This window comes from Bos mutus, chromosome 22 (assembly GCF_027580195.1).
Source record: "Bos mutus isolate GX-2022 chromosome 22, NWIPB_WYAK_1.1, whole genome shotgun sequence".
Lineage (NCBI taxonomy): Eukaryota > Metazoa > Chordata > Mammalia > Artiodactyla > Bovidae > Bos > Bos mutus.
The window spans coordinates 32,825,106-32,845,777 of NC_091638.1; the positions used below are offsets into that span (position 1 = coordinate 32,825,106).

The window sequence follows — 20,672 nt, forward strand, 5'->3', positions numbered from 1 at the left end:
GGTGTTGAGAAGGGCCTTTATTAGAACAGCACTGGAGACCCACTGAAGCAAAGAATTTTTATTTTTTTATCTTCACATCTAACAGTTCTCAATACCTTTGAAATGACTCTAATATGTGCAATATAAAATTTTCAAAATCTGAAATAAAAAGAATGCTGTAAAGATAAAAAGACATGGACATAATGAATATCATGTGTAACCAGCTGGAGACCTTGAATGTAACCCTACAGTGTGTATTTCCTATTTCTTTTGGCTGAGTTTTTCCATCTAAATTCTACCATTTTTATATAAATTGATCTACTTCCTTCAGCTGATGGAGTAGTAATTAACTTCTACTTTTCAAAAATGAAATGCATTTGGTAAGTGTCCAGAAAGAATTAGTTCTGCCATATACAGGTTACACGTATGGAGTTTGGAACCAAATAGACTGGATTTAATCCCAGCCCTGTAAACCCAGCAGCTCTACAGTTGAGGTAGATTACTTTAACTTTGTCTCAGTTTCCTCATCTGTGAAATAGGGATAATGGTATTTCCTCACTCATGAAGTTAGTGCAGTGGTTTAATGTGTTAATAATGTCAAGTTCTTAAAACAGTGCCTGGGATGTAGGAAGTATGCAAGATACTATTGCCATTACTCTGATTAATGTCAAAGGGAATTATCAAATATTACTCATTAATCAACAGGGAGATCATTTCCTAGAGTTACTAACATTATATTTTTTTTTAACATTATATTTTTAATGTTAAAACTTTCAGAGCATTTTCTTACTCTCAGATTTTTTTTTCCTTGGAGGATAATTGCTTTACAATGTTGTGGTGGTCTCTGCCATACGTTAACATGAATCAGTAATAACTGTGTGTGTGTGTGTCCTCTCCCTCTTGAGCCTCCGTCTCCCTGACATCCCACCCATCTCAGTCATCACAGAGTGCCAGGCTAGGCTCCCTGTGTTATATAGCAGCTTCCCACTAGGTAATGTTTTACATATGATAGTGCATAATATATGTCAGTGCTCCTTCTTCAATTTGTCCTACCCTCTCCTTCCCCCGCTGTGCCTACCAGTCCTGCCTGTACATCTGCATCTCCTTTTCTTCTCTGTAAATAGGATCATCAGTACCATGTTTCTAGATTCCATAGGCGCTCAGATTTCTTTCCAAAAGTGCATTCTGTCTGCTCTGGTGTGGACAAAAGGTAATGTGTCTATGTGTTGTGTGGTTTGGATAGAAAATTCACAGAAAAAAAACCGCACAATGATTCCAGTGTTAAGGACATGAGAATAAAAAGGGCTAGGGTAGGAAAACAAAACATTTTTAGCAGACTGAGATTATAATTGTGATGATTATTTCTGATGCTATTCCATCAAATTAGGGACTTGCTCAGGCCCAAGATGAAAATTCATTTTTCTTCTATGGAATTTATGAACTGTGTTTCAGGTTGTTGGTTCACTAACAAGCTAATTCAAGTGTTTTCTGATGTTTTTGAAAAGCCAGGTTGAGCCACATTCCCTAACTTACTTTGTTTCCACTTTCAGAGCTCCTATGGATATGGTGACCTGTTCTCCGACACGTGGAAAGCATTTACTGATTATGATGTTATACATTTGAAAACTTATGACGCCAAAAGGGTACTGGAAGCTTTACTGAAATGCCTGTAAATAATTCATTATCAATGACTCACTCATCAAATGAATATTTAATCTGGGTTTCTATGAGCTTTTATCATTGATTTCTAACTCCTTAGTTTCTTTGTAATAACTAGAATTGTCATGATTATTTTAACCACGTAGCTTTTAAAAACTTTTCCCCATAACTTTTCTGAAAATACGAATGCCATTTGATTGAAATAATTAGCTAATCAAAATATTTTAATGCAAAATAGAGATTAATTTTTTCTATTAAAAAAATTGCTGTTTTGGTGTGAAGGATGCAGATTGTAATTCTCTTACCTTTTAAAATATCTCCATTCTTAGGTATGTTTTAAAGAAGCTATTTTTTCCTTACTTCCCCGGATGAGATACGGGCTATTCTATAACACCCCTCTGGTAAGCATGTCATCTGTGGTTGACAGTCATATCCAGAGAATTGATTCTTGGTGGATTTTAAGATAACATTTAAAAGAAAAAATTAAATTTTTTTTAATTGGTGGAAATTTGCTTTACAATGTTGTATTGGTTTTTGCCACACAACAATGTGAATCAGTCGTAATTATATATATATATATATGCACATACACACACACACATAGTTATATATATATATATACACACACACACATATACACATCCCCTCCCTTTTGAGCCTCCCTGCCCTCCCCTTATCCCACCCTTCTAGGTCATCACAGAGTGCCAGACTGGGCTCCCTGTGTTATGTAGCAACTTCCCACTGTCTGTCTGTTTTACACATGATAGTGAATGTATGTTATTGCTGCTTTCCCAGTTCATACCACTCTCACCTTCCCCTGGTATGTCTGCAAGTCCATTCTCTGCTAGGTTCATCAGTACCATTTTCCTAGATTCCATATATCCGTTAATATATAATACTTGTTTTTCTGACTGACTTCATTCTGTATAAGAGGCTCTAGATTCATCTACCTTACTACAGCTGACTCAAATGCATTCCTTTTCATTCCATTGTATGTAGGTACCACATCTTTATCCATTCATTTGTTGATGGACATCTAGATTGCTTCCGTGCTTTGGCTATTATAAATATTGCCACCGTGAACATTGGGTATATGTGTCTTTTAGAATTGTGGTTTTCTCAGGGTATATGCCCAGTAGTGGGATTGCTACTGGGATTGCTAGGTCATATTGCTAGACCCGGACTGGGGATGGAAGTAAATTCTGATGCTGTAAAGAGCAATATTGCATAGGAACCTGGAATGTTAGGTCCATGAATCGATGGTAAATTAGAAGCGGTCAAAAAGGAGATGGCAAGAGTGAACATTAACATTTTAGAAATCAGTGAACTAAAATGGACTGGAATGGGCGAATATTCTTTGAAAGAATTGATGCTGAAGCTCCAATACTTTGGCTACTTGATGCAAAGAACTGATTTATTTGAAAAGACCCGATGCTGGGAAAGATTGAAGGCAGTAGGAGAAGGGGATGATGGAGGATGAGATGGTTGGATGGCATTACTGACTTGATGGACATGAGTTTGAGCAAGCTCTGGGAGTTGCTGATGGACAGGGAAGCCTGGCATGCTGCAGTCCATGGGGTGGCAAAGAGTTGGACTGAGCAACTGAACTGAACTGATGATAGATTTATTGCTAGTTTTTCAAGGACTCTTCATACTGTTTTCCATAATGACTGTATCAGTTTACATTCTCACCAACAGTGTAGGAGGGCCTCGTTTTCTCCATATCCTCTCCAGCATTTATTGTTTGTAGATTTTTTGATGATGGCCATTAAGATAGTACTTATGTATAACTTGAGAACATCTTAAATAGCAATGCAGAAATTACTCATTGTAATAGGAAATATTGTTTTTTATTGTAGATTTCTGGGTGTCAAAATACCGGGTTATTCAGGGCATTTTCCCAGCATGTACTGCACAGACTGAACATCACACAAGAGGGTCCCAAGGTAATGGCTGCGTTATGGTTTCTGAGGTAGGCTCGACTTTTCACCCCCTGATAAAAGTCAATATCATCTTTACAGAAAAAGGAGATCATCAGCAGACAGTGTTTTCTGGATTAACCAGAAATTCTGACCTGGAGTAATTTGAAATCAGATGTCAACAACGTAGGAAATTTTGATAAACTAAGAGATAGTGGAAGAATGTACTTTTTTTTTCCTTTTCCTTTCCCTATCTCTTCCCTTCCTCTCCCAAGCTCTCACCCAGCCCACATATCCTCTGCCCCCAAATATACCCAAACAGAAGTAGTGTAATGAATGCATTTTGCCTTCTGTGGCTAAAGTGAGTACATTTTTATCCCCTGGGAGAACTGTGAAGAAATCAGGCTAAAAGGAAAACAAAAAGTCCCATAAAGATGTCCTTATTGAGTTTTTTCTCTTGGTGAAAATCCCATTTTAAGTTTTATTTATTTGTCTGTCCAGGCATACACAGCAATATTTTGCCTTTTTCACAGGGTGGAAAAATTCGAGTGACCATTCTCGCACGGAGCACAGAGTATCGGAAAATACTGAACCAAAATGAGGTCAGTTTTTGGTATGCATTTTTAATAGTGACATATTGAATTTAACTTCCTATGAGTAATGTGCTTTTTTTTTCATATCCTACTAAATGCTTTGGTTTGGAATTATTAGCTTTTAGAATATTTTGATGGCTGCACCCAGTTCATTTATTAGATTTCTACTGGAAATCATCAAACCAGACATTACTAAATGAGCCCTGCCTTACTATAGACGTTCCTCTGCACTAACTGAGAATGGAAACAGAGACAAAACTGCCCGAGTCCTGCCTTTGCTGCCATGGATTGCCAGGCGTTTTGTCTCTGGACAAACTAGCAGCTGAGCGAATATCTTTGGGCAGATGGTAGATGGAGTGTAGCAAGACTGTGGCCTCCAGCAGCAGATGAAGTTGGAAAAGTCCTTATCCTTTTCATGGGTATCTTAGAAATTGTTCCCCTTTTATGCTTCCCGACTCACTTCAACAATGTCAATTCATAATTTATACTTAATTTCAACAAGATTGCAATGGAAGGCTCCCTGCAACAGCAGCACAGGGCAATGTGCTTGCAATAGTAAGGTTTCTAGATGTCTGGAAAAGACAAGGATTGTCCCCTAGAGATTCCACAAGGAGTGCAGCACTGTGTACACCCTGATTTCATCCCACTGAGACTTCTGTCTCTGTGTGTCAAATTTCTGTGCTACAGAACTGTAAGAGGATAAATTGTGTTGTTTTAAGATGATAAGTGTGTAGTAATTTGTCATAGTAGCAAATAGAGAGGCATGAAACTGACTTCTTTATTTATTTGTAAATCACTCTGGCTGCAAGAATAGAATCAGGGAGATTGATTAAGAGCTGTTGCCCCGATAAGAGCTTAGATGAAGGGGAGGACAGGAGGGAATGACAAGATAAATGGTTTCGGGATATATCTCGGAGATAGGGCCTATGACACTGCGTGTGGGAGTGTAAAGTTATAGCCTCGGTGAGGCCAGGAGAGGTAGTGAGGATCAGGCATGAACTCCTGGACTGTTAGCCTAAGCACTTCAGTGGATTTGAGATGGGAGGAAATTTGGGGGCAGCTTTTGATGGGTAAAATGTTTGGCACAAGTTAATTTGGATGCCTAAGAGGCTGATCCAAATTGTGTAATTAGCATCTCTTTTTGAGACACATATGGATTATGGAGGACATGAACATATGGTGTGATGAGGCATCGATTGTAAGCTCTGTGGATGGAAGAAATGAACAGCGTGTGTATGTATGTTTTAAAGACCTGGAAATAAAAATGTATCAAGTAATGCACTGAGGGGTGGACAGATGAGATGCGTCATTAGTAGGCAGATGAGTAGTACTTATTGGAAAGGTAGCACGTTTTGGATGCAAGTATGTGCCAAGCATGTGTTCCCTCTGCCTGTCCTTCAACTCTCCCAGCAGACCAATAATATCAGTATTTTATTATTGTTCTCCATTCTAAACGAGAACACTGAAACTTGGAGGTTAAAAAAACATGCCCAAGTTCACCCAGCTGGTGAGCAGAGTAACGGGGCGGGGTGGGGGAGGGAAGGGAGCCTACTTCATAGGCAGAGAACACTCCATAGCTGTAACCCAGCTTCACGGGGCGGAGGCTAACCACTTTCCTTCCCTGTCCGTCGGTCAACTGCTGGAGCAAAGTCCAGTGGAAAGGTGCCACCAGTGGGTGCTGCTCTGCAGCCGTCCACGTTCTCACATCCAGCCCCGCAGGTCGCCTGGATGCTCTTGCCCTAAGGCAGGATTTGGTCATTTAGCTCCAACCCCAAGCCATCGTGTGCCCAACTGGTTGCTTTGCTCCCAGAATTGGTGTCCCTGAACTCCCAGGCAGAGAAGAAAGCACTTTTCCCTTTTCCTTGACTCGTGAATAGATAACAAAACCTAGATACCCTCTTTAAATGATGGTTCATGCAGTCTTGCCCAGACTCAAGGTTAGAGCAATCATTCCGGAAGGGATATGGCCATGTCTCTGGTCTGACTAGAAATCATGGAAAAGAGCACACTTCCTTCGGGATCCTTGGAGACATGTGACTCCTTTTAAGTAGACCCATCTCATTATAAGACAGGGGCTCATGCCCTCTGATTAATTCTCCCCTGGAAAGTGGAATTCTAATCTCTCCTCACTCCTTCAATTACTTGCTATAAACAGTGTATCTGTGGGCGTCCAGGGACTGGCCACTGAGAGAAACTTCTACTTTATAACTCTGTGAGTGTGTGATGGGGGATGGGATTGGATTTGGGCCATTGCTGGTTGCTTTTTATAAGCGATAGACTGGAAGTGCACTAGCGAAGAACGCAGGTTCTGGGGTCAGATGACCTAGATTTAGTTTTGGCCCTGCCACTTGCTATACGGGAGATCCTGGGAAAGTTGTTTACCTTCTCTAAGACTTCAGTACATCATTTATGAAATGGTTATAATATAATACTTCCTTGGTATGGTATTTGTGAGCAGGAAGTGACATATACCTAAAGCACTTGGAAATGCCAGCATGATTTCAGTGCAGAGTCAGTGATGCTTCTGTACCTGTTGTTGTTGCAATCAGAGTGTACACATGAGAAGGCAGGATACAAATACAAAATGCTTCTGAAAAGCAGTGATCCGAGGTATTGGGTTAAGATGGCTTATTTGTGAGGGACCTAGAGAACCATGGCGATGCTTTTGATGTGATGATGAATTAATCGAGCTTAGTTGTTTTCTCTTTGCTAAAAGTATAGTTGTTTTTCTATGTAGAGATGTTGAAATTTTTTTCTGCCAGGAGTTTAGTATTTTTGGTGGATGAGGTTCCAAAGCACTAGGTGTTTGTCTGAAATGATATATTGGGTAGGAAGAAAATTCTGAAACAAAGTCGGTGCCCAGTGAATACAGATTGAAAGTTGAGGGACTAACTATTAGAATAACAGTAGCTAAAAGGTAACATTTCACGTGTGTCTATGACAAGCCCTTTGCTTTTATGAATTTTCTCCTTTCATCCTCATAGCAGCCCAGTGCAGAGCAATTTTAGGAAGGTGGTGTGTTTCTCCCTAAAATGCAGAGGTGGAGCCTGCACTTGAACTCAGTTAAGGTTTAAAACTGAAACATATTTGTATGAAAATATAAAGGGGATTTAATACTTGAAACATAACTTTACATGAAAAATAAGAAATTTGAGGACTTCAAGGTAAATAAAACTGAAGAGAAGGAAGGAAAAGAAATTCTAAATATATTTCTTTTTTCCCCCAGCTTGTAAATGCACTGAAAACAGTATCTACATTTGAGGTCCAGATTGTTGATTATAAGTATAAGTAAGTAATAATCCAGTCTTGGGCAGATCCTGTCCTCTTTGGCTTGGATGAAGGAGGAGCCTCCTCATCCTTTGGCGGGGAGAGGAGGGAGGGCTTTGTGAATGGGAGGTGTTGGCACTGTGGATCTGGAAGGGACAAGTGGATACCATCAGTGAATGAAGTGGGCAGGTGAGGACGCCAAGTCTAGTGGGCGGAAGTTCTTCCGCTATGACAGGCCTGATGTTGCCACACTATCACTTTTTAAAGAGAAGTGATGAATCCTATTTTCATTTGAAATTTCTGAATTTCTAAAGTCAGCAACTGGGGGACTTCCCTGGCGGTCCAGTGGTTAAGACTTCACCTTTTAATGTAGGGGCTGCTGGTTCAATCCCTGGTTGGGGAGCTAAATCCTACATGCCTTGTGGCCCGCAAAAATCAAAACATAAAGCAGAAGCAATATTGCAACAAATTCAATAAAGACTTTAAAAATGGTCCACATTAAAAAAAAAAATCTTAAAACTAGCAAGTACTTCCAAATTTTAAAAAATGGCATAAATCTGAATTGCCCTGTTAGCAGCTGGGTTTCATCTTCTGGCCTAAGATTAGTCATATGGAAATAATTTGAGGTTCATTGAACAGTATGAGGTTTAAAAAAAATCTTATAAAATATTTACATTTTGGGGACTTCCCCAGTGGTTCTGCCTTCTGATGCTGGAGGTATGGGTTAGATCCCTGGCTGGGGACCCAAGGTCTCACATGCTGTGGGGTGAGGCTAAAAATTAAAAAGAAATTTTTTTTTTTACATTTTCTTTAAAATTCTAACACAAGTAAAAAGTTAGAAAGATAGAATTTACCATTTATGTAGCCCCTGTTGATACACATACTATATCATATGTTATATGTTATGTAACCCCTGTCTACGTAACCCCTGTTGATGTAGAAACTATAGGGCTATAAAAGTAATACATGTTCTTGATTGAAAAAGTCAAGCAGTATAGAAAAGTTCCAAAGGAAAATGAAAACTTTTCTCTCTCCTGTTCACCCACCCACAGTCATAGTGTTGTTTTCCACATTTAACAGCTTTTTTCTGTGTTAAAAAGTACACATTTACCAACATACAGTGCCTGACATGGTTCGGTTTAAACTTATTAGTAAGCCTGGGCATTTAGCACCTCATTCATTACACGTTTGTTCATTTACACAACAAGTCTTTGTCAGGTACCTGCCATGAACTGATCACTAGGCTTAAAAGTAGGAAGACAGTTATGGAGGAAGCATGGCCATGTCCCAACAGCAGACACTAAGTACAAATAAATAGCAGTTGCAAGAACAGCAACTGTTTGTTGAGACTTAGTCTTTTTTCCCCCCAACGTTTAAACTTTTTATTTTGTATTGGGGTAGAACCGATGAACAATATTGTGGTAGTTTCAGGTGGACAGCAAAGGGACTCAGCCATACATATACATATATCCTTCTCCCCCAAACTCCCCTCCTATCCATGGTGCCACATAACACTGAGCAGAGTTCCATGTGCTGTATGGTAGGTCCTTGTTGCTTATCCATTTTAGTATAACCGTCCATACATGATGATCTTCCCAACTGTCCCTTCTCACCAACAGCCATAAGTTCATTAATCTAAGTCTGCAAGCACTGACACGTATTCTTAATGCTTTCCTTGCTCTGGCTCATCTTCCTCTTTCAAGAGTCTTGTGAAGTTTCTGAAGCTATTTCTGTCTGACAGGTGACACTAACCCGATGATGGCAATCCTCACTGCCACCTGAGGAAGTGCAGAGGCAAGAAGAGAGCCCAGGGTTAGTGACAGTAAATTCAGACCTTGCCAACCTGAGGGACGCGATAGAAACATAATAGTTGAGCTTTGTGAGTTTTGATCTATAGGCATTTCCCAGAAATGACCAGTCACAGATGTGTTCCCTGGACAAGTGCCCCTTGTTCCCCTCAGTGTCAGTGGGCATCCCGGGGAAACTGAGGCACACGTACCTCGTGTGAGACGCACGTGGTGCCTTTGTCTTCCTTCCCTCGTGCAGGTGCGGGATTTCTGTTCCGTCCTGAGAGGAAGCTCTTCAAAGAGGAGAAGCTGATGAAGAGGAAAGTTGCTTCCCCTTCTTCGATGCAAACAGATCTTGTTCATTTATTTTTCTTCACTTTGGGTGGGTGGGACTCAGAGATTGGATTCTATTTTATTTATCAGAGTATTAGACTCTGTCCAGCATTTCTTCCCAGCCTCACTTCAGTGAACTTTTTTGGCTGTTGTTCTTGTTGTTCAGTCACTCAGTGGTGTCAGACTCTTTGCGACCCCATGGACTGCAGCACGCCGGACCTCCCTGTCCTTTACCATCTCCTGGAGCCTGCTCAGACTCATGTCCATTGAGTCAGTGATGCATTCCAACCATCTCGTCCTCTGTGTCCCTTTTCCTCCTGCCTTCTGTCTTTCCCAGCAGCGGGGTTTTTTCCAGTGAGGCAACTCTTTGCATCAGGTGGCCAAATCAAGAGGCTATTTAGTTCCTCTTTGCTTTCTGCCATAAGGGTCGTGTTGTCTACATATCTGAGATTATTGATATTTCTCCCAGAGATCTTGATTCCAGCTTGTGCTTCATCCAACCTGACATTTCACATGAGGTACTCTGCATATAAGTTAAATAAGCAAGGTGACAATATATGGCCTTGACCTACTCCTTTCCCAGTTTTGAGCCAGTCTGTTGTTCCATGTCCAGTTCTAACCATTGCCTTTTGACCTGCATACAGATTTTGCAGGAGGAAAAAGGTGGTTTGGTATTCCCATCTCTTTAAGAATTTCTCACAGTTTGTTGTGATCCACACAGTCAAAGACTTCAGTGTAACCAATAAAGCAGAGGTAGATGTTTTTCTGGAATTCTCTTGCTTTTTTTATGATCCAACAGATGTTGGCAATTTGTTCTCTGGTTCTTCTGCCTTTCTAAATCCAGCTTGAACATCTGGGAGTTCTTGGTTCATGTACTGTTGAAGAGAATTTCGAGCATTACTTTGCTAGTGTGTGAGATGAGTGCAATTGTGTGGTAGTTTGAACATTCTTTGGCATTGCCCTTCTTTGTGATTGGAATGAAAACTGACCTTTTCCAGTCCTGTGGCCACTGCTTAGTTTTCCAAATTCGCTGGCATATTGAGTACATCACTTTCACAGCATCATCTTTTAGGATTTGAAATAGCTCAGCTGGAATTCCATCACCTCCACTAGCTTTGTAGTGATGCTTCCTAAAGCCCACTTGACTGCACATTCCAGATGTCTGGCTCTAGGTGAGTGGTCACACCATCGTGGTTATCTGGGTCATGAAGATCTTTTTTGTACAGTTCTTCTGTGTATTCTTGCCACCTCTTCTCAATATCTTCTGCTTCTGTTAGATCCATACCATTTCTGTCCTTAATTGTGCCCATCTTTGCATGAAATGTTCCCTTGGTATCTCTCATTGTTTTGAAGAGGTCTCTAGTCTCTCCTATTCTGTTGTTTTCCTCTATTTCTTTGGACTGTTCACTTAGGAAGGCTTTCTTATCTCTCCCTGCTGTTCTTTAGAACTCTGCATTCAGATGGGTGTTTCTTTCCTTTTCTCCTTAGCCTTTTGTCTCTCTTCTTTTCTCAGCTATTTGTAAGGCCTCCTCAGGCAACCATTTTGCCTTTTTGCATTTCTTTTTCTTGGGGATGGTTTTCATCACTGCCTTCTGTACAATGTCACGAACCTCTGTCCATAGTTCTTCAGGGACTCTGTCTATCAGATCTAATCCCTTGAATCTATTTGTCACTTCCAGTATATAATCATAAGGGATTTGATTTAGATCATACCTGAATGGTCTAGTGGTTTTCCCTACTTTCTTCAATTTAAGTCTGAATTTTGCAATAAGAAGTTCATGATCTGAGCCATAGTCAGCTCCCAGTCTTGTTTTTGCTGACTCTATAGAGCTTCTCCATCTTCAGTTGCAAGGAATATAATCAATCTGATTTCAGTATTGCCCATCTGGTGATGTCCATGTGTGGAGTCGTCTCTTGTGTTATTAGAAGGGAGTGTTCGCTATGACCACTGCTTTCTCTTGGCAAAAGTCTGTTAGCCTTTGCCCTGCTTCATTTTGTTACTCCATGTATCTCTTTACTTCCTACTTTTGCATTCCAGTCCCTTCTGATAAAAAGGACATCTGTTTTGGGTGTTAGTTCTAGAAGGTCTTGTAGGTCTAGATAGAACCATTCAATTTCAACTTCTTCGGCATTAGTGGTTGGGGCATAAACTTGGATTACTGTGATACTGAATGGTTTGCCTTGGAAATGAACTGAGATCACTTTGTCGTTTTTGAGATTATACCCAAGTACTGCATTTCGGACCCTTTTGTTGACTCTGAGGGCTTCTCCATTTCTTCTAAGGGATTCTTGCCCACAGTAGTAGATATAATAGTCATCTGAATTAAATTCTCCCACTCCCGTCCATTTTAGTTCACTGATTCCTAAACTGTCAATGTTCACTCTTACCATCTCCTGTTTAATCACTTGCAATTTACCTTGATTCGTGGACCTTTTGCCTCTTACTTTCGTTTCAAAGTTTGCACATCTTTCAGTGTCTTGAATTCAAAGACCAGCACGCATAAAATTGTGGATTCATCTGTTGCACAGGCAGGAAAATGCCCTCATGGTATCTGAGATAATTTTAGCGGTGCACAGATGTCAATTGAATAACTCAAATCATGCAAGCAAGAATTTGTTTTATTTTTGAAAAGTTCTTGTATGATCTTAAGGAAATAGTTTTCAGTTGGTTGCTAAATATATCATAACATCACTATAATGCTTGCTAATTCCACTTTTTAAAAAAAGAGTGAGCCTTGGGATCAGAGCTTTGCCTTGTAGTGTTACCTACCTACCTTGGAATAATGTTTTTTAGCTTGATTATACCCATTTTTACAGTTTTATGTCATGTGTTATTAGTCTTCCATTTAAGACAGGTATAAAAGTTTCCTTCTAAAATAAGAACATGCAAGTTTTAAAGAAGGCAAGCTTAACTTAGAAAAAATGTTTATTTATTAAGTAAGCTGTTAGTTATGGAAGTAGGCTTGAAATTGGGAAATATCATGAAGAAATGTACTTTTAACTGGGAAAGACACTTGTATAAATGTTGTTACCATGAATCGTGAGCTTACTGAACTCAGTACTTTCCCTCTCCTCCCCTTTCTTTTGTTGTTCATTATGTTCACAGGGAACTTGGGTTTTTAGATCAGCTGAGAATCACGCATAACACAGACATATTTATTGGAATGCATGGAGCTGGTCTTACCCATTTGCTTTTCCTTCCAGACTGGGCTGCGGTGTTTGAACTGTAAGTATTTGGGGACACTTTAATATTGAGGTAGCTGATAATGCTTTTTCTGCTTGCTGAGACTTTCATTCAGAGCCTTAAAAGGCTTAATTATTACAAAGAAGTCACATCATATATACATCTTGAAAGAAAAGAAAAAAAGACCTAAAAGTTTGAAGACTGCGATTAGCATCCTTAGCAAGCAAATAACCCTTTCCTCCCCCATCTCAGCAGGATTCAGGAGATGTGAATCTGTGGTTTTCTTCCTCTGAGTGCATTCCTGTGTGCTTGTCAACTGAAAGCCTCTCCCTGCCATCAGTGTAGTGACTGTGTGAAAAGAGAACCTGTGTGTTGCATACCCATGTTCATGGCAGTGTTATCTTATTAGGCAAGTGGTGGAAGAAACTCAATTGTCCATTGACTATGGAACGGGTAAATGAAATGTGATGCAGACACAAACGTACCCAGTGGAATACTATTCAACCTTACAAAAGAAAGAAATCCTGTCTTGTGCAGTGACAGGGATGAACCTTGAGGACATTATGTTAAGTGAAATGTTACTCTGAAAAGCACGAATACTGTATGATTTCACTTTCATGAGGTACGTAGAGAAGTCAGATTCATAGAGACAAAAAGTAGAAGGGCGGGTGTCACGAACTGGTGGGAGAGGTGAAGGGGGACTTAGTGTTTAATGAGGACAGAGTTTCACTTTTGCATGATGAAAGTGTTCTGGTGATTGGTTATAACAGTGAGCTGTATGTACTACTGAACTCTACACTTAAAATGGTTAAGATGGCAAATTTTATGTCGTGTGTTTTCTCTTAAAATGAAAGAGAGAGGGTTTGAGTATCTGTACTTCTAGTGAAGAACACAGCTCCAAAACATAAGCCACCCTCTTTGCCTGGTGCTCACAGGCACCATACAATTCCATGGGCCTATTTGATTCCATATACACACACAGGAGACTGAGGCCTCAGGTGAAAGTAATTTTCCCACAGCGTTGCTCTAACTCGGTGGGTGGTTGTGGAGACATGGACCTCTCTCCTTTAATAATTCTACTCTGGATACCAACCGTGATTACTGTTAATGGATTCTTCCCCTTGCATCTAAATATCTTGATTTTGTGGTCGTATTTCAAAAATAACTTGGCATTTAAATGAGAGACTATTTAGAAAAAAAGTTGTCATGAACTTTCAACACCCTGAAAAACCTTTAAAAATAAATATATATGTTAGAGAAATAGCTAGATCATTGTGGGTTCTGTTTTAGTTCTTCCTTTCTCCCTGAGAGAGAGGGGCGGAAAGAGGAAAAGGAAGGAAGAAAAGAAATGTCACTGAGACATTTCAGTCCTTGGAGGTCAACAGTCCTGGGATCAGTTTCTTTTGGAGAATGTGTTACCCACCCGCCCCAAGGCCATGTTCATATGCACAAGCTGGGGTTATTAGGAGTTAATATTAAGTTCACAGTCCTGTTGATAAAAATCCCCTCCATTCTTTAATCCTGTTCTGGTTTTTGAAAGTTAAGATGATTTAGTTATGAAAATATTTAAAAAATAATGTTTCACTCTTGTGTGTGTGTGTTTCTATAAACCAGTTTTATTTATCTACCATACTACAGTTCACTCATATAATTCAGTGCTTTTAATATATTGACAGAGTTGTGCAACCACCACCACAATTTTACAATATTTTCATTGCCCCTCAGAGAAAATCAGTCTTCTTCAGCAGTTACTCTCATTCCATCTTTCTCCCAGCCCCTGGAAACCACTAATCTCCTTTCTGCCTCTGTAGATTTACCATTATGGACATTGCACAGAAGTGGAATCATGCAGTACGTGGGCTTTTTCTTACTGGCTGCTTTCACTTAGTGTCATGTTTTCAAGGTTCATCCATGTTGGGGCGTGGATCAGTGCTCATTCCTTTTTATTAGCATAATTCCTTGTATGGTTATGTACCATGTTTTATTTATCCATTTGTCAGTTGATAGACATTCAGATTCTTTTCACCTTTTGGCTATTGTGAATGCTGCTGCTATGAACATGAATCTCTCTCTCTTTCTTGTTTACTGTTTATACAATATTTTGCAAGAACATATTTGGGAGGTGAATTTTTTTCCCCAAAGAACTGTGGATTGGTCAAAAATCCCAGGCCAAAGCCCCATGTACAGATGTCCTTGTGTTCTTAGGTACAACTGTGGAGATGAACGTTGTTACCTGGACCTGGCTAGGCTGAGAGGTGTCCACTACATCACTTGGCGAAGGCAGAACAAAGTCTTTCCTCAAGATAAGGTAAAGTTCAATGACAGAACTCATCTTGTTTTATTTTTTAATTGGCTGAAAGTGTCTAATTAAATTGCAAATTGTCTTTAAACTTCAATCCAAAGATAAAACTGTTCTCTGGAATCATAAGTTGTTATTTTTTATATTTGCAAACTTGTGGGAGAGGGGAAGTTAATTATTCTCTGTCTTTATGTGGAAAAGTGACCTTCATGAAATTTGGGACTAGAGAGAGCTGTTAAATTATTTAGAGACGGGATCTGCAAACTGTAGACCAGTGGGCTATATCTGGCCCTCCACTCGTTTTTATAAATAAAGCTTTATTGGGACACAGTCCTTCTCTTTTGTTCACATGTTTTCTATGGCTCCTTGAGTACTCCAGTGGCAGGGTTGAATAATTGTGGTGGAGACTCTGTGGTCCACAGAGCTGAAGAAAGTACATGCTATCTGGCCTATTACTGAAAAAAATTGCCAGCCTCTGATGTAGAGCATAAATTAAAATAGTTGCTTTGACCAAAGTGAAATAATTTTCTTCTTGTTCAGAAAATCACATCCTTAACAGCTTACAAATTTGTCTTTTGCTATTTTTGCAGGGCCACCACCCAACTCTGGGGGAGCATCCAAAGTTTACCAACTATTCTTTTGATGTAGAAGAATTTATGTACCTTGTCCTTCAGGCTGCAGATTATGTATTGCAACACCCAAAGTGGCCATTTAAGAAAAAACATGATGAGTTGTAAATCTGTTCAGTCTTTTTGCCAAAAGGGAGTTTTTGAGCAGTCCTGCACCCAGACTCACCTCACAGTTAAATAGGTAAAACAGCCTGTTATCTCCTAGCCCCAAATCATCTTTTTGTTTTTTAAAAAAAAAAAAACCAATACAATGCCTTCAGGATATTACTTATGTCTTTTATAGCTTTTAAGTGTTTTGTTTGATTTTTGTGTCATTGCTATTTATCAAGATACTATTTTTGCACTGAAAACTTTACTTTTTATAGTTCAAAAATTGGGCCTGGGCTCACTGGTATCATTGAGCTTTTTTCTTAGGGATGCCAAAGTTCGCAACTTTCTTAGTTTTAGAATTTGTAAGTGTTTTTGTAGAATACCATGAGATCATCATTTTAGAGGCTTCCAGCTTGATAATGATATGTTTAAGTAAAATCACAACTCATTTATTTGCCATAGTTTGTTCATAGCACTGTTCATAGTTGGACAGGAAAACATGCAATGCACACACACACACTACTGTTCATAGTTGGAAAGGAAAACATGCAACACACCCATGCACACATGCGTGCGCACGCACACACACACACACACACACAGAGTTGTGGTTTTCAGTACCAAGCTATAGGACTGTGTTATAGATCAAACAGTATTATAAATAGATCTATTTTATTCTTTTCAGAGTCCAAACGAGTTCTCTGTTATATCCTTATAGTCAACGGCAGGTTATATTCATCCAGAACCTGAATAAATCATGCTGTTTCCTTAATTCATATTCATATATTTCATATGCAAATCATGTTTTCCCCACGTGTAACAACCACGTATGATAAAAGCAAATGAGAACATTCTTTAGAACGGTTTTATGTATCTTCTAGCTGGTTCCCACCGGCTCTTTCTTAGCTGTGGAGAGCATTTATGTATGAAACAGTGGTTTCATTGTGCACATATTTGTAAGTGCATATACCTGTGTGTATCCGTCTACCTCTTTTAGCATGAAACTATTCCAGTGTTTGATTTTGCAAACTTCAAGTTAGCCACAAGTAGAGATTTTTTTTCCCCTATAAAAAAAGTAAAGGCAAAAAAGGGTAAAGACACACGTGAATTAGCCAGTTCAAAATGAGTAAGAAGCCATAAGAGAGTGTCATAGATTAAAAAGTATCTGACAGCCACCCCTACTCCCTCAGTGAGATTCACTTCTTACTATTTATGAACCTTCAATTTAGTGGTTGGAAACCACGGTTTTATTTTATTGCAAAATGTGAAGTTTACATTTTATTAACACTGAGTAATCTCATTTAGAGACTAGCAACTTCTATTTTTTTAAGTAAGGGATTAACAAAGTACAGCAGAGCTAAAATTTTTTTTATGTTTTAGAGTAGTTAAAAGAAAAAAGAACATACAGCAGACAAGTGACCTGAGAATCCTAAAATGTTTATTATCTGGACCTTTACAGAACACATTTGCTGACTCCTGCTTTAAAGGATTATCAACAATCTTCTAGAGTTTAGGAATATTTATTAAAATATCTGTAAATGATTAATGAATCACTGTAGCAGTAGCTTTGATTTGAGACCTTTACAATATTTAAAAAGACTTACAACATGACTTTTGAAATGATTGGTGTTGCTGCTGTTCTTTGTCCAAAATACTGAGTAACTGCTGAGAAGATCATTCACGTGAAAGGAATTGTCAAGGCTATGTTGCATGTTTAGTCAGGGAGGCAGAAACATCTAAAAAAAAATGGCCTGAAAAAAAAAGGTTTCAGCATTTATCTTCTTACCTCATTTTAAGAAGTGTTTGGCAATGTGATTCTGTAGATGAGCAAGAATTTTAGACATTGAAAACAATTTCATAATAAAATGTTACATTTGCATATTTCACAAAGAAACAGTACGTTTTATAGAAATGAGAAAATACACTAGGTACTTTATGTAATTCACTTTTATCAGACTTTTTGATAGAAGCAAAAGAAGGTCTTCAAATTGTTATAAAATTTTAAATGTAAAGACTGCTCTTTTATTAAGTCTTTGAAAGAGATGCATGTCATTGTTTGTACATTTGGGATATGGCTTTGGAATAAATCTTTTTATATTTTATTTGAACACCAGACTATTTTCAGGATTTTCTGTGTCTGAATGTCAGATGTTTACCTTTTTTTGTGTGTGTGCAATCTGGTCACTCCAGATTATATGAATTGAGTAGGTCACTGACAATTCAATTTAAGGAAAAGTTGTACCTTATAATTATTTAGCAGTTTATTATGTGATGCTTTCATGGTATATTGCATAATCTGTATAAACTCAATTTAGTTGTTCCCATTTTTTAATGTGACAAAAGTCAGATGCTGTTTAGGGGACCTCCCTAAAGATCACATGGCTTCTGATTGCACATCTGTAGTCCTACATTTATATACCAGATTATGTGGTAAATATTGATGGTGCAACTACTGTGTACATTTCTACTCTAGGTTCTGGGGATACAGAAGTGAGATGAACAGAAAAAAGCCCTTGCCTTCATGGCCCTTGTGTTCTGATAGAGGAGACAGATATTAACATAAATAAGGAAAATATACTGTGTGTTGGATGTTGATACAAGCATGGTATGGACAAAACTAAAACAGGAATGAGGGCTCTGGAGCTCTGGGGGGAGGTAGAGTCCAGCACGCTTAGGTAGAGGGTCAGGGAAGTCCTTGTTGAGGTCGCCTTTGAGTCAGGACTTAGAGTACTTAAAGGAGGAAGCAATGTAGATAGCTGGCAAAGAGTATTCCAGGATGATTGGAATAGTATGTGCAAAGGTCCTGAGGCAGGAGGGTACCCAGTATGTTTGAGGAACAGCCAGGAAGCCAGTGTGGGGGCAGAGGAGTAGGAGATAAGGTCAAAGAGGTAATGGGCCTGGTGTGCAAATGGCAAGGCTCTTGTCCTTTGAAAGTGATGAGATGGAAGTCATTGAAGGGATCTCAACAGGAGGAATGGCCTGACTTTGAAGAGGAGAACTGTAGCTATTATGCTGGAAAGAGACTCTGGAGAAATGTTTCAGGTCGTGTACCCTGGGGAACAGACTATGGGGTGTAAATTTGTATGCAGGTGGTTTGTTGGGGAAGATGCTCCTTGATGGACACCTGGAAGGAAGTAAAGGGACCAGACTGGGGTGGAGGGAGCTGTCTAGCTGCAACACAATTGCAAGTGAGGCCACAGGAGGGCACTGTAGAGTTGATGTAAGCGTTGGGGATCCTCATAGCAATGAATCCCTGAATACCGGCATTTCTCCAGAGGCTTGTATTCTGCAGCAGGGCAGCTCTATTCAGCTGAAGGCAGTTCCTGGAGAGGAGCTTGGTGTGATCCATCAGTGGTCAGTATTCCCATTGCAGTGGTGGTGGGTGGATCTCCCAGGCCCTTTACAGCGTCCATAGAGTGCTGTTACCATTCAGCGTGTTCCATGCTCTCTTCTACTGCCTGCCAATAGAAAGTTATAGCTAAGGCTTCATTTGATTCAGATTTTATTTGTTTTAAAGACTCCTTGAAGACAGTTCTGTGTACTTCATATGGTAGAAGGTGAGAGTGGCTTTGTGGGCCATATGAGTTCTCTGTCCCATTTTATATTTTGTTGGTTCCCACCTCTAATCTTTTAACAAACGTAAAAGACATTCTTTGGGATATTTAAACAGGTTAAGAAACTTTCCCAAAGCCACGCAGCTAATAAGTAATAGGTGGATTGGATATAGGGCCTTCTTTGTGAAGGAATTTAAACAGAGGTAATGTAGGAAGTAAAGGTTGAAAGGAAGGAAAGGAAAGAGGGAAGGAGAGAGGGAAAGAAGGAAAGAGAAGAGAGAAGTTGGGTGGAAAAGAAAATAGAGAAAGTAGTCCTGGTGTTAGGCTATTCCTTGTAGTTACAATATAGTTTTCTCTGATACACACTCAATGGAGAGAGAATTTGAAAAACACTTGCTTTTTGAAACTAAGAGCAATAATCAGATCAGGTATGGTTGCCTTGGAGAAACCAGTCTTTCAGAATACTATATTCACAACCAAGGGCTATTGCCAGACACTTTAATATCGTCTTCCTCTGTTAGCTTATTGGGGCATGGCATAAGATGTCATAAGCACGCTTGTCATGGAAGAAGTGGCTTAGAGCTTGGCTGCGATTATGTGGGCCCTCTTTTTGGACGGTAATGCACATTTTAACCATGAGGTGGCAGTCAAGCCCTTCCAAATGGCCTCTCTGCACTCTGAAACTCTGGGTATAATAATCTCATTGTAGATTCCAGACACCTGAGTGCCAGGAGTAAGGCCTTGCTTCTGTGTGTGATGTATTTTTTCCATCCCTGATTTGAGGTAAAGTGGGAAAAATTATCCTGGACAGTTTTCAGATTTAAGTGTGGAATTTCTTAGCTGCAGCCAATTCCTGAACCCTTTGTACCATCTCCTGATCGTCCCGTGGAAAGAACATTTGGTCTTGGGAAGATGATTTCTAGTGACAGAAGCTGTTCAGTGGAATGCAGTCTCATTGACGCGAAGGAATTTTCTTGGGTAGAGAGCTCTATTGTAGGATCTCTAGATAGCCCATTAGTTCCTCAGTCCTTTTTAGGACCTAAATTCTTTGTTATGTTGGGCTTGATAGGTTACTGTATATGTAAGTGCTGTTATCGTTGAGCAGAACCAGACTGTAAGTGGAAGAGTTCTCGTGCTTGTGTTTCGTTGCCCAGTCATGTCTGACTGTTTGCGACCCTTTGGGCTGTAACCCACCAGGCTCCTCTCTCCATGGGATTTTTCAGGCAAGAATACTGGAGTGGGTGGCCATTTCCTTCTCCAGGGGATATTCCCACCCCAGCGTCTCTTATGTCTCCTGCATTGGCAGGCAGCTGCTTTACCCACTGAGCCAACGGGGAAGCCCAGTATAAACGAAGGAGTTCATTGAGGTCTAAATGTCA

The 20,672-nt window shown here is 39.6% G+C and overlaps 1 protein-coding gene across 6 annotated transcripts in view; it reads left to right on the forward strand.

The window, feature by feature from the left end:
- EOGT (EGF domain specific O-linked N-acetylglucosamine transferase) overlaps positions 1-17,847 on the forward strand; it is a 41,969-nt gene extending 24,122 nt beyond the window's left edge. For all 6 annotated transcript variants that reach the window (XM_070359845.1, XM_070359840.1, XM_070359841.1 and 3 more), the window contains 8 exons: positions 1,530-1,622; positions 1,968-2,039; positions 3,498-3,584; positions 4,091-4,159; positions 7,377-7,438; positions 12,644-12,763; positions 14,927-15,029; positions 15,611-17,847. In XM_070359845.1, coding sequence (XP_070215946.1) covers positions 1,530-1,622; positions 1,968-2,039; positions 3,498-3,584; positions 4,091-4,159; positions 7,377-7,438; positions 12,644-12,763; positions 14,927-15,029; positions 15,611-15,757 — 753 coding nt within the window. In that variant the 3' untranslated portion in view covers positions 15,758-17,847. The remainder of the gene's footprint in view (positions 1-1,529; positions 1,623-1,967; positions 2,040-3,497; positions 3,585-4,090; positions 4,160-7,376; positions 7,439-12,643; positions 12,764-14,926; positions 15,030-15,610) is intronic.
- Positions 17,848-20,672: the final 2,825 nt, after the last annotated feature.